Genomic DNA, 13510 nt, shown 5'->3' with positions numbered 1-13510 from the left:
AGGTAAAACAACGGGGCAGCCAAACCCAGGAAAGTCAATCTTATTATTTGAAAATCAATTACAAGTACTCATCAATTACAAAACCTTTGTAACTTGACTCACTTACTTGCCCAGACAAACGACCCGTTTGTCTTCTACCGCGGTAGCAGTCAGAACCTCTGGCGATTTTCAAATATTGCATTTCCTCCTAAAACTCTAGGGGCTGAAATCCAATCACACAATCCTCCACTCACGAAGCACAATAACACTCAAAGAGAGATCACAAATATGAAAATTCACTAAGAAATTTTCTCACCAAACAATGCACTAGAAAGTGCTCTAGAAAATATGTAGATCTGAATCTCTATGGATCCTAAGCAGTAGAATCCTTTAAATAAACAATCTGAAAAGAGTTCCAGTTTCAGTAGGATTCTGCTGACGGATAGAGTCTGTCGCGAAGACATCTTCTGACGGATTGCTAACATGTCGCGATAACTCTTCTCTGTAGTTACTGAACTGTATTCAACTTCTGTTCTGGATAATTGCAGATATTTTGAATTCGAATTTTATGTTGCTGACTTATCTAACTAACCTTAAAGACACCTAGATAAACTTAATGTTGTTTAAAATAAAGTCAACAATTATTTTACATTCATTCAAATTCAAACTTTTTTTTTAAACTCTATCATTTTAGTCATCTATGTGGCGCCCCCAATCCCCCTTATAAAAATACACAGGGATCGAGACGCCAGGATGGTGACAACACGGTCACACATCCCAACGAAGTGCCAGTGTGTGTAAATGCAACAGTGTTCAAATAAAATAATGCAGCGGATAGTCAACTAAGTACCAGAATTTAATTACAATCAAACATCAGTAAAGGTTTAAATAGCAGTTATACAGTCATCCATAAAATAATTTACAATAGTTTAAAAGCTACAAACGAGTGATCCCAGATCACTCCTCAGGCGGAGCCGTCTCCTCAGGCTCGCCCTCCTCCTCCTCATCAGCATCAAAATCTGCGACACCACAAAATGGTCTCGCAGGTAAGTATAACCCAAACAACGACGTAATACAAAATGCATTAAATGCAACTAACATGCATGCACATGAAAACATGCATTTTTCCACAAAACATCATTTTTCCGAAAATGATAAATTTTCCAACACACACCAAAATCTCATTTTGGTCCGAATTATCCGTAAAACATTTTCCCAGAAAATGATTTACCCAAAAATCAACTCGCACTATTTTCCCAGAAAATAGTGCATTAATACCAAATGCACCATGCATTGTTTCCATATGCACCATGGTCTCCCCTATGGACCATCCGCACGTCCTGGTTTCGCAGTGGTGCTCAGTTCCGCGCCCAGCGCGTACGTGGCCAAGCACTCACACTACGCAACGAGCGATGTCCAGTTCCGCGCCCAGCGCGTACGTGGCCAAACATCCTCTAGTCCCCGCCAGCAGAAGGACCACGGAGTCGGCACGAGACCATCTCGTCCGATTCCATTGTCGCCCGGCGACAATCCAGGGGACGTTACTCAGTATATTCCGCTCCCGAGTAACCAGAGGAGCTCCACCGAGTTAATGCCCCATCTCGGCTTGGGGTCGTGATACACACGCACCAAAAATATTAACACATAAAATCATAGCTTTTCAAAGCACATGAACATGAATGCAATACACGAAAATCCAGTTTTCTTTTACAAACATGATCATGCATGAAATGATGAAATGCACATGTACCAACACAACATCCAAACCAACAAATACCAATCCAATCAAATCCAACCAAACAACTCCAATCACAAATCCATCCGACCCCCGAACTCCTCGGACTCAGTCCGGCATGCCAAAAAACACAGTGAAATGGGTTAGTGCAAAAATACATTTAAATTACGAAAATTCTTTGGAGAAATACTTACAGTGCAATATAATAATTTTTCGAGGATCGCGAAGTTGAAAAAGGCGACGTTTGAGCAACACCACAGTGTAAAATACACTGTGGCCGTGGGTCACAATTACCAACTTTTCAACGAGGACAAACGAAGACCCAAGATTGATAGGGTAGGGCCTAGGGAGGTCGGTGAAGCTAGTGGTGGTGGTGGTTTGCCGTGGGTGGCGGCGCAAGGGGTGGTTTTAGGCCAAAAAAGTGCAAATCGGAGATGGACTTGGTGGGGCTTCACCGGTGACGGATCGGAGCTGGGGTTGGGTCCAATGGGTTGCCAAGAGGCCGGGGATGAAGTGGTAGGAAGATGGTGGCCGGAGGTGGCGCGACGGCGGCGCAATGGAGGAAAATGTGCCGCGGCGTCGTGGGTTTCGTGGGCTTCGTGGAGACTAACGGCGGCACGAACGGCGGTGATACTGGTGGGGTAGGACGGCCGGCGGCTGGGGAGTCTAATGGGCTGGGCGGTGACGACCACCGCCGGCGGACGGCGGCGCTGGGAGTGGACGATGGAACGGGCGGAGGAGAGGAGAGGAGAGAGAGAGAGATCGCGCGGGAGAGGAAAAAAATAAGGAGAAAAAGAAAAAAAGAGGAAAAGAAAAGGAGAGGAAAGAAAAAGAGGGAAAAAGAAATGAGGTCCAATCCTCATAACTTGGGTCACAAAAATGATCCAACGGAAACGATTTTGAAACTACAAGTTAAATAAAATAATTTAAACGTAATGGTAAAGTCAAATTGAAATAATTAAATCCCACGGTAATTAATTTAAATATTAAAAGCAATTTAAATGCATAATAATAAATAAATATTTGGAAAGCACATAAAAATAATTTTCACCAAATAAAAATCATAGAAATAAACTCACTAAAATCCAACCAATTTTAAAATAAGAGAAATTATTTTAATTACATAAAAATAATTCCTTCAGTAAAAATACACTAAAATACGAGGTGTTACAATCTAATCCTATACAAACTTATCAACTTAGTCACCTAATCCTTGCCAAACTTTACATCTATAATTCTGAACCATAAACACATCTTTCATCTTCTCACAACAGTTTTGTAAACACACACAAAATATCTATAACTGCACTGTGAGTCTGTGCTCTGTATCGTCCTCGTGCTCTAGTGGAGGCTCACAGGTTCAAGTACTTTTACGCCCCCCCCCCCCCCCCCCCCCCCCCCCCCCCCCAAATCCCAATTTGGGCTCCTAGGCCCATTTTCCTGACCTGAACTAATCTATGATTATAGGAGTAATTTTTATTTTAAATTTAAAATAAAAATTACATTAAAAATTATATTCAAATAATTTTTTAACTTTATAATATTTTTATTCAATTTTTTTCTCTTATTTCTCAAAATCTAATAAAACATTTTAAGTCAAATTATTTGACTACTATTTAAAAATATTCTGAAATATTCAAAATTCAAAGTATCCAAATGATACTTAAGGAGCATTTGGCAGTCATAAACTTACTATCGGTCCAAGCCCTGTATTTTCTTAATGCTATGTCACATCAGGCGGAGGTTGTGGATTAGCCCCGTCAGGATTCATGAATCTTTTGAGTTGGAACTGTCAAGAGCTTATAAACCTTCGAATAATTCGTGACCTTTGTTGTATGATAAAGGATAAGAGACCCATGGTATTATTTCTGATGGAAATGAAAGTTCATAAGTAATACTTACTTTGGATAAAGTCTAGGATGGGCTTTGAAAACTCATTTCTTATCTGCAGTTGGACGAAGGGGTGGTTTAGAGTTATTGTGGGGAACTATCTCCATGAAAATCCATAATTATTCTCTTCAACATATTAATGCCATTATTAAAGAGCCATTGTTGGGTTTCAGTTGGAGATTAACTGCTTTTTATGGGTATCCAGTTTCTCATAAAAGGGAGGAAGGATGGCAGTTGCTATGAAGATTGAGTTGTCGAAAACCACTTCCATGGTTGTATATGGGGAATTTTATTCAAGTTTTTTTTATCAAGAGGAGAAGTATGTGGGGTTCAAAGCCTACTCATCAGATTGAAGCTTTCCAAACTATTATTTCAAATTGTTTCTTGAGTGAAATTTTTGCACAAGGTGGAGTTTTTACTTGGTGCAATAATAGAAATGATGAATCTTTCATAATGATGAAGTTAGATCGTGTCTTGGCTAATAGAGAGTGGCTTGAAAAGTTTCAACATGTAGTTGTTCAATTATTGGGTATGACTCAATCCGATCATTTTTTAGTATTAATCTCCTTACACTTCAATGGTTATGTCGAAACAAAAGAAGTCACACCTTTAGAAGCTAGTTGGTTGAAGAATGAAGCTTGTCAAGATATAGCTCACAGAGTTTGGTCTGAAAGGCTATATGAATAGGATAAGGTGGATGAGATCAGCAAGAAGTTGGGAGGTGTTCTATCTGAATTGAAGAAATTGAACCAGAATTTGAGGAGTTCTAGACAAGGAATTATTTGTGAGAAGCTTCATAGAATAGAATTTTTGCAGAATTCATCTATGATGGAAGATAGGAATTGCCTCAGGGAAGTTAGAAAAGAAATGGATGATTTACTAGAAGAGGAAGATCTCAAATATTGGAAACAAAGGAGCAAAGAGCATTGGTTACAAAATGGGGACCGAAATACTAGATACTATCACCTATGTGCTTCTCAGAGAAAAAGAAACAATCAGATTTACCATATCGATGATGAATTTGGAGGAAGACATCTTTCACAAGATGCATTAAGTGCATCTTTCTTTTAAGTATTACAAAAAGATATATTCTTCTGCTGGTTGCTCAAAGTTGGAGTCTTCCATTGCATATATAATTCAGGTGGTTGATGTGGGCATGAATGAGAGTTTGTTGTTACCTTTCTCTACTTAGGAAATAAAGTTTGCTCTCTTTGGTATGGGTCCATTGAAATATCACGGTCCAGATGGTGTAGCTACTTGTTTTTATCAAGAAAAATGGGATTTGGTTGGTGATGGGATTTGTGCAGCTGTCTTGGAATGTCTGAATACAGATAGGAGTCTGGAATCTAACCATTCAACCTTCATTACTCTTATTCCCAAGTCCCTAGGACAGAAAAGGTAACAGATTTCTACCCAATTAGCTTGTGTAATGTTTTGTATAAGATTGTGGTAAAATTTTTAGCTAATCAACTAAAACAAATTCTTTCAAAAATCATGTCTCAAAACTCAAAGTGCATTTATACCCGCTCGGTTAATAACTAATAACATACTTGCTAAGGATGAAACATTACGCAAAATGAATTCTGCAATGAGAGATAGAGATGGATAAATGGTACTAAAGTTGGATATGAGCAAAGCTTATGATCGAGTGGAATAGATTTTCATGGGAGCTGTTATGGAGAAAATGGGTTTTGCATAAAGATGGATTCAACTTATTATGAAATGTGCGTGTTCTATCTCATCCTCAATACTGGTCAATGGTACTCTAATAGAAACAATTGTCCCTACTTGTGGTCTTCGACAAGGTGATCCATTATCACGTTATATTTTCATTATCTGTGTAAAAGCTCTGAGTTCTTTATTAACCAATGCTAATCAGAAAAAACTAATATCTGGAATTCCTATTGCTGATGGATCCATACATATTAGTCACATATTTTTTGCTGATGATAGTATCCTATTTTGTAAATAAAATTCCATTGAGTGGTCTCGAATCCATCATCTATTGGATGTTTATGAAAAGGCTTCAGTGAAAAAATTGAATATGGATAAATCGTCAGTGTTCTTTAGTAAGAATACCAAGTCTGATATTAAAGAGATTCTTAAGGATACTACTGGTATTAACATAGCTAAAAGTTTTGATAAGTACCTTGGGTTGCCAGCTCTAGTTAGTAAATCTCGAATTAAGGCTTTTCAACACATCAAGAGTCGAGTTTGGGATCATATCAACAATTGGAAGACCAGATTCTATCCCAAGCAGGGAAGGTGTTAATCAAGGTTATTATTCAAGCTATACCAGTGTATTGTACAAGTGTTTTCTTTATTTCCAAAGGAGCTGAATCAGTATATAAATAGGTTGATTAGGAGATTCTGGTGGAGTTCACATGCAAACAATACTGGGGTGCATTGGACTGGTTGGAGGCCTTGGCTTTAGAGATTTGGATTGTTTTAACAAAGCTTTACTTGCCAAATAACTTTGGAGAATCCTTTAGCAACCTCGTTCCATTCCAGGGAAGATTTTCAAAGCAAAGTATTATCCATCTGGTTCACTAATGACTGCTTCTCTTGGTGTTAGACCTTTATTTGCATGGAGAAGTCTTTTTTCCTGCAATGGCCTTACTTAAGGAAGGTACTATTTGGCGAGTTGGTAATGGCAACCAAGTGAAGGTATGGAAAGATAAGTGGATTCATGGTAGTTCCTCATCTTATGTTCTGTCCCCAAGGCGTGTATTAGGTGAAGATGCTTTTGTGAATGAACTAAATGATCGAGATACATTATGGTGGAATCACTCCCATTTATATTCAGTATTTGAACCAAAAGAAGCTAATTTGACTACCAATATGCCTTTAAGTATCTTTTAAAGAGATGACATACAAGTCTGGAAGAAAACCACAAGTGGGCAATTTACAGTCCAAAGTGCATACTATCTACAACCACAAATTAGTGCTCAAAATATGGGACAATCTTCTAGAGTTGTTAATGAGAATCTTGTTTGGAAGGCATTGTGGAAGATGGAGGTTCCAAATTCAGTGAAAACTTTTATCTGGAAAGCTTGTCTAGATGGTCTTCCTACCAAAATGAATTTATTCAGGAGAAATATAGTTGATAGTCCAACTTGTCCAATTTGTAAAGCTCAAGATGAATCTATTGTACATGCTCTCTGGCTTTGCCCAACTACTCAGGATGTTTAGTGTCAAGGTTTTACGAAAGTACCAAAATGTATTACTGATGTTGATGATTTCTTCATGATAATGTGTACTCTTATAAAAAGATTGCAAGAAGAAGAGCTTGAACTTTCAGTAGTCAGACTAAATCAATATGGTGGCGTAGAAATAAATTTGTGCATGATGCAGCGTTTCTAAATCCAACTGAAGTTCTTAATTCCTCTCAACATTCTTATGATCTGTTTAAAGCGGTCCAGCAAAAGAGAATGTCTTCCCAATCAATGTTCAGACCTATTACCAGATGGTTACCACCTGATATTTCTCATTGTAAAGCAAATTGGGATGTGGCTATTAATTAAGTATTAAATAGAATTGGTGTGGGAGTTATACTCCGGGACTTTGAAGGCAGAGTTATGGCTAAGTTAAAAAAGCCTCTAGAGATCCAATTCGAACCAGTTGCTGCTGAAACTTTTGGGATGTTGGAAGCTATGAAGTTCTGCCAGGAATTAGGTCTGAGTAAGGTGATATTTGAAGGTGACTGTCTACAGGTTGTTAATGGTTTGAATGATCCTAATATGAATTTCTGCTCACATGGAATTCTAATTGAGGATGCTAAGAGTACTCTGAAACAGTTTCATGTTATTCATTTCAAGAGGAATGCTTATGTTGCAGCTCATTCTCTAGCCAAGTCAGCGTTGGATTTATCTTCTTTTCGTGTACATATGGAGGATGCTCCATTGTGTGTTCAAGCCATTGTAATTGGTCAATTGTATATTTCGTAATGAATGAAGTTATTAGTTAAAAAAAAAACACACAATTTACCTCTCCACCTTCTTCTGATACATTAGTCCCACGTCCTAAGACCATTAGATGTAGGATTGGTTCTCTCAAACCAAAAAAATCCCAAATTACCGTATTTATCAATCTACCCATACCCTCTGCACTAATTTCATGTTTTCTTGACTGAGACTGAACGATCCACTTTTCGCGTAGTAGTTACTGACTCTGGTGGAAAGAAGCTAAGGATAAAGAATATCATGCCCATGTCTCCAACAACACCTGGTCTTTTTGCTCTCAGCCATTGAACCACAACATCATTTGAACCAAATGCGTTTATCGCACTAAATAGAAGCAAGATGGATCTGTGGATCGTTTCAAAGCCAGGCTTGTTGGCAAATAATTTGAACAACAATGTGGCATTGACTATTCAGAGGCTTTCAGCCCTGTAATCAAGCCGTCAACCATTCGAGTCATACTCACTTTGGTAGTCCATTTTAATTGTCCATTAGGCATATGGATGCTTCCAATGCCTTCTTACATGGATCACTTCCTCCACAGTGGAGGAAGTATTCATGAAAAAATATCAGGGTTATATAGATCCACAGTTTACAGATAATGTATGCACGTTAAACAAAGCTATCTATGGCTTAAAACATGACCCTCAAGCTTGGTTCAATCACTATCTTTCTATTAGACATTGGCTTCACCGCCTCTCCTGTTGATACATCCCTATTTTGTTTTTATCATGGTGATGCTCACTTTTACATTCTTATCTATTTGATGACCTAATCCTCACAGGTTCTTATGATTCAGTTATTCATTCACTAATCACAAGACTTCAGGAGGAATTCCCTTTTAAAGACCATGACCCTTAATTTTTTTCTTGGCATTTAGGCAACTTGCACTAACGATGTACTACATCGCTGCCATTCAAAGTATATCTCTTATATGCTAACTCAAGTACACATGCAGGGCGCCAAACCATCACCATATCCCTGATCTTCTAGCATCAAACTCTTTAAGTTTGATGGTGAAACACTCCCCGACCTTGCTGATTACAGACGTAGTGGGAGCTCTTCAGTGTTGTACTCTTACCAACCTGAATTTGCTTTTGTTATGAATCAAATTTTTCAAGACATGCACTCCCCTACTTCAGTTCATTGGACTGCTGCAAACAGGGTTCTTCGCTACCTAAAAGGGTTGCTTGATCATGGACTTCTTTACACCAAGGGACAGTTGCAACTTGAAGCCTACTACAATGCTGATTGGGCAGGTAGCGTAGATAACCGAAGATCTACCTCAGGTTTTGAAATTCTTCTTGGTAATTGTTTTGTTTCCTAGAGTGCAAAGAAGCAAGCAGCGGTTTCCAAATCAAGTACTGATTCCGAATATCTATCATTGGCCATCATGCACTACAACAGAGCTTTATTGGCTTCGCATGTTATTCAATGAACTTCATCTTTCTCTCATCACAGCTTCATCATGTGGTGTGATAATATTAGTGCACTTGTCTTGGCTGCCAACCCTATATTCCATACTTGTACCAAGTATATTAAAGTAGACTACCACTTTGTGTTAAAAAAGTTATCAACAAGTACATCAGCTGAAATCCATTTCTACCACATCAGGTAGCAGATATATTTACCAAAGCTTTATCTGCAGCTCGATTTCATTTACTCAGGTCCAAGCTTATGGTAGTCTCACCTCCCATTAGCTTGAGGGGGGCTGTTAAGATGAATGACTCTTCTTCACATTTGACAACTCCATAGATGCTGATTAAGATAAGTTGCAAAAAACAATTGATATCGTTGATAAATTTCAAAGTGACATTAATTATCCTATCATAAATGGCAACAACCAAATCACACTATTTAAAGTGACACAGTTTCAGTATCTTGGATGAAACTATTTTTCTGCATTTTATAACTTCATTTAAACTTTATTAGATATTATATATGCAATGCATGTATGTGTACTACTAATTATTTAACACAATTGGAAAAGATCAAATTAACATTGGGCCGGTTGGTGAAGTACTTTAAATAATATTAGAAATTTGATGAATATGATAAAAACAGCTGCTGGCTATTTTTGGATGTTTACGTACTATATATGTATTATATATACTCGTGCATGTGTTAACTGGTGAAGTTCAATTGGAGTTGATCAATCATGTGCATGCCTAACCAAAAAAAAAAAAAAAGAAAAAAAAAAAGAAGAAAATAGAAGAAAAAGAGCAAAGAAAGCTAGCTAGCTAAAATTAACAATGATAAATATATAATAAATTAATCATGCAAACGTACAAACACGCGCGGATGATGTCGGATGATCCTTTTTTAACTTTTTCATGATTATCATGTTCTAGAATTGTTCAACGACGACGAAAAGTCGAAGGATCAGTACTAGCTTCTTGGTGCTGGCCGGTCGACAATAACAATGATATATCTTTTTTTTAAAAATTGAATAAATGATTTATGTGAAAAAGTAAATTTTTTAATTGTAGATTTTACTTTTTTAAAAAGAGTGTACGAGACTTGCACACTCTAAAATTATCTAACATTACTATAAAAAAACAAAAAAAGTGTCCGGAGTGAATTGGTTTGTAGGGTCAAGAATGGTTTAATTCGTACTTTTTTTTTTTTTTGTTTTAATTATTGGTTGGGAGTAAGGTAGATAATTAAGAGCGATTATATATTAAATGAATATTAAACTATATAATTAGCTTAAATGAGACAGATATATATATATATATATATATATATCTATCTATCTATCTATCTATTTATATATGGAGTCAACATAGGTACGTACGTTCGCTTAAACCGCAAATGGAATTTTAGTTGGAAGATCGAATATGATCCGTTTAAAGAAATAAAAGAAGAGAGTAATATTTTAAGCATATATAACGTCTCATGATCATCAACATATAGGAAACAATTAATTAAAGAAATCACAAATACAATATCCATATCAAGTAGATCGCGAGTTGCAAATTACAACATGATCTCATTATTCATGAAAAGGCACTGAAAAGTGGCATGCATGTCTTTCCGTCTATTTTTTATCCTATTACATGTCTCGAACGGACTGCTTTGATCGACATTTGAACGATGCTCATAAAACCATATATCCCCGATGAGAGTATCTGAGTACTTGAGGGCAGCATTTATTCTTTTTAATAACAAATAAGCTGCAAATTAACAAAATAATATCAATATAGAAGGTTACGATGGGGGAATGTAAACCACAAAAACTATAAGAAGACCGGCAGGGCATGCACGTAAAGAAAATGAGAGCATATATCTAAACTTACGCAATCTGTAGATCAAATAGTGATCGGTAATAATTAGTATACAGCGGGAGGTGGTGGGGAATTGTAGTAGTAGTAAGGTGGTGGTGATGGGGATGGTGGTGGTGGAGACTTGTAAACATAAGGAGGAGGAGGTGAAGGTGATGGAGGAGGGGGGGACTTGTAGATGTAGGGAGGAGGGGGTAATGGAGATGGAGGAGGTGGTGATTTGTAAACATATGGAGGAGGTGGTGACGGTGATGGAGGTGGTGGTGATTTGTAAACGTATGGAGGAGGAGGTGAGGGAGATGGTGGTGGTGGTGACTTGTAAATATAAGGAGGAGGAGGGGATGGTGACGGTGGTGGTGGTGATTTATAGATATATGGAGGAGGAGGTGATGGAGATGGAGGAGGGGGTGACTTGTAGATGTAGGGAGGAGGTGGTGATGGAGATGGAGGAGGCGGTGACTTGTAAATATAAGGAGGAGGAGGTGATGGTGATGGAGGTGGTGGGGATTTGTAGATGTATGGGGGAGGAGGTGAGGGAGATGGTGGAGGAGGGGACTTGTAAATATAAGGAGGTGGAGGGGATGGTGAGGGTGGCGGCGGTGATTTATAGATATATGGAGGAGGAGGTGATGGAGATGGAGGAGGGGGTGACTTGTAGATGTAGGGAGGAGGTGGCGATGGAGATGGAGGAGGCGGTGACTTGTAAATATAAGGAGGAGGAGGTGATGGTGATGGAGGTGGTGGGGATTTGTAGATGTATGGGGGAGGAGATGAGGGAGATGGTGGAGGAGGGGACTTGTAAATATAAGGAGGTGGAGGGGATGGTGAGGGTGGTGGCGGTGATTTATAGATATAAGGAGGAGGAGGTGATGGTGATGGAGGTGGTGGTGATTTGTAAATGTATGGAGGAGGAGGTGAGGGAGATGGTGGAGGGGGTGACTTGTAAATATAAGGAGGTGGAGGGGATGGTGAGGGTGGTGGTGGTGACTTATAGATATATGGAGGAGGAGGTGAGGGAGATGGTGGAGGGGTGACTTGTAAATATAAGGAGGTGGAGGGGATGGTGAGGGTGGTGGTGGTGATTTATAGATATATGGAGGGGGAGGTGATGGAGATGGAGGAGGCGGTGACTTGTAGATGTAGGGAGGAGGGGGTGATGGAGATGGAGGAGGAGGTGACTTATAAATATAAGGAGGAGGAGGTGATGGTGATGGAGGTGGTGGTGACTTGTAGACGTATGGAGGGGGAGGTGAGGGAGATGGTGGAGGCGGTGACTTATAAATATAAGGAGGTGGAGGAGATGGTGAGGGTGGTGGCGGTGATTTATAGATGTAAGGAGGAGGGGGTGATGGAGATGGAGGAGGGGGTGACTTATAAATATAAGGAGGTGGGGGTGATGGTGATGGAGGTGGAGGTGACTTGTAGACATATGGAGGAGGAGGTGAGGGAGATGGTGGAGGTGGTGACTTGTAAATATAAGGAGGTGGAGGAGATGGTGAGGGTGGTGGCGGTGATTTATAGATGTATGGAGGAGGAGGTGATGGAGATGGAGGAGGCGGTGACTTGTAAACGTAAGGAGGGGGTGGAGATGGAGAAGGAGGAGGTGGTGATTTATAAATATAAGGAGGAGGAGGTGATGGAGATGGTGGAGGAGGGGATTTGTAAATGTAAGGTGGAGGCGGTGATGGAGATGGTGGTGGTGGAGATTTATAAATATAGGGAGGATGAGGAAATGGTGATGGTGGTGGCGGTGACTTATAGTTGTAATATGGTGGAGACTTCTTATAGTATGGCGGTAATGGTGATTTGTAGGGGTAGTATGGCGGGGGAGGGGACTTGTAAATGTAAGGCCTGTAATCATCATCGGCTGCTACATTGGTGGCCAGTATGAATACTGCTACTGCATAAACCAGGCGAGGCCAAAAAATGGCCATTTTTGAGTAAACACGAAACTTCCACAGTTGTGTGTTTTATGGCTTGAAGATATCTGAACTACTTTTGAATGAGGAGCACTGAGCAGAGGCTCCCACTTTATATAGCCAACCCTTCGATAAGCAGAGCATGTTTTTTAGTACTAGATGAAGTTTTCAACCTTGAACTAACCAATATTAATACATGAAGTTGAACATTTCGTTTCTTTAATAGAAATACAAGAATAATGGGCTCCCAGTAATGCCTTGAAACGGTCAAGATTATCTGTGCAGGCACCAATATTGATAATGGTTAAAAAGAATACATTATGTAAAGACTGACTCCATCAACAACCCTATATGTGAAAATGGGTTCATGTTTGATCTTTGTTTATAAGTCTTTGGCTTGTGTTGAAATTAATGAAAATTAATACCTAACACGCGTTGTGGATTTTGAGTTTCTAGGCTGGACATATGTACTGGCATCGACCTTAATACACTTGTTTTTTATTAATTTTATTTTTTGTTTTTGGATGTTATAAGCATGATCAGCAACAGAGTCGGTGAAAGTGGAACATTTCCAATTTGCAAGGCAGAACAGGTCCTGCAGGCGTACCACCTTATTTTTCCAGATTTTCCAATCATTTCTTCAGAAAAAGTTAAAAAATAAATAAATAAAGCTACATATCACTATCAATTGCCTGGTTCATGCAAGTTATTAAATTAAGCACCAAGATGCAACGAGTCTATATA

At 38.9% G+C, this 13510-nt stretch overlaps 1 protein-coding gene across 1 annotated transcript; it reads right to left on the bottom strand.

Moving 5' to 3' along the window:
* Window positions 1–10417: 10417 nt before the first annotated feature.
* Window positions 10418–12903, bottom strand: LOC121239296 (extensin-2-like). The gene is given in 3 exon segments (XM_041136506.1): window positions 10418–10739; window positions 10863–11875; window positions 11878–12903. Coding segments are annotated over 2 exon segments (1884 nt in total). The 5' UTR covers window positions 12782–12903; the 3' UTR covers window positions 10418–10739; window positions 10863–10895.
* Window positions 12904–13510: the final 607 nt, after the last annotated feature.

This window comes from Juglans microcarpa x Juglans regia, chromosome 7D, assembly GCF_004785595.1.
Source record: "Juglans microcarpa x Juglans regia isolate MS1-56 chromosome 7D, Jm3101_v1.0, whole genome shotgun sequence".
Taxonomy (NCBI): Eukaryota; Viridiplantae; Streptophyta; class Magnoliopsida; order Fagales; family Juglandaceae; genus Juglans; species Juglans microcarpa x Juglans regia.
Note: the sequence above shows the minus strand (reverse complement) of the source record. Positions and strands in the feature narration are given on the sequence as shown.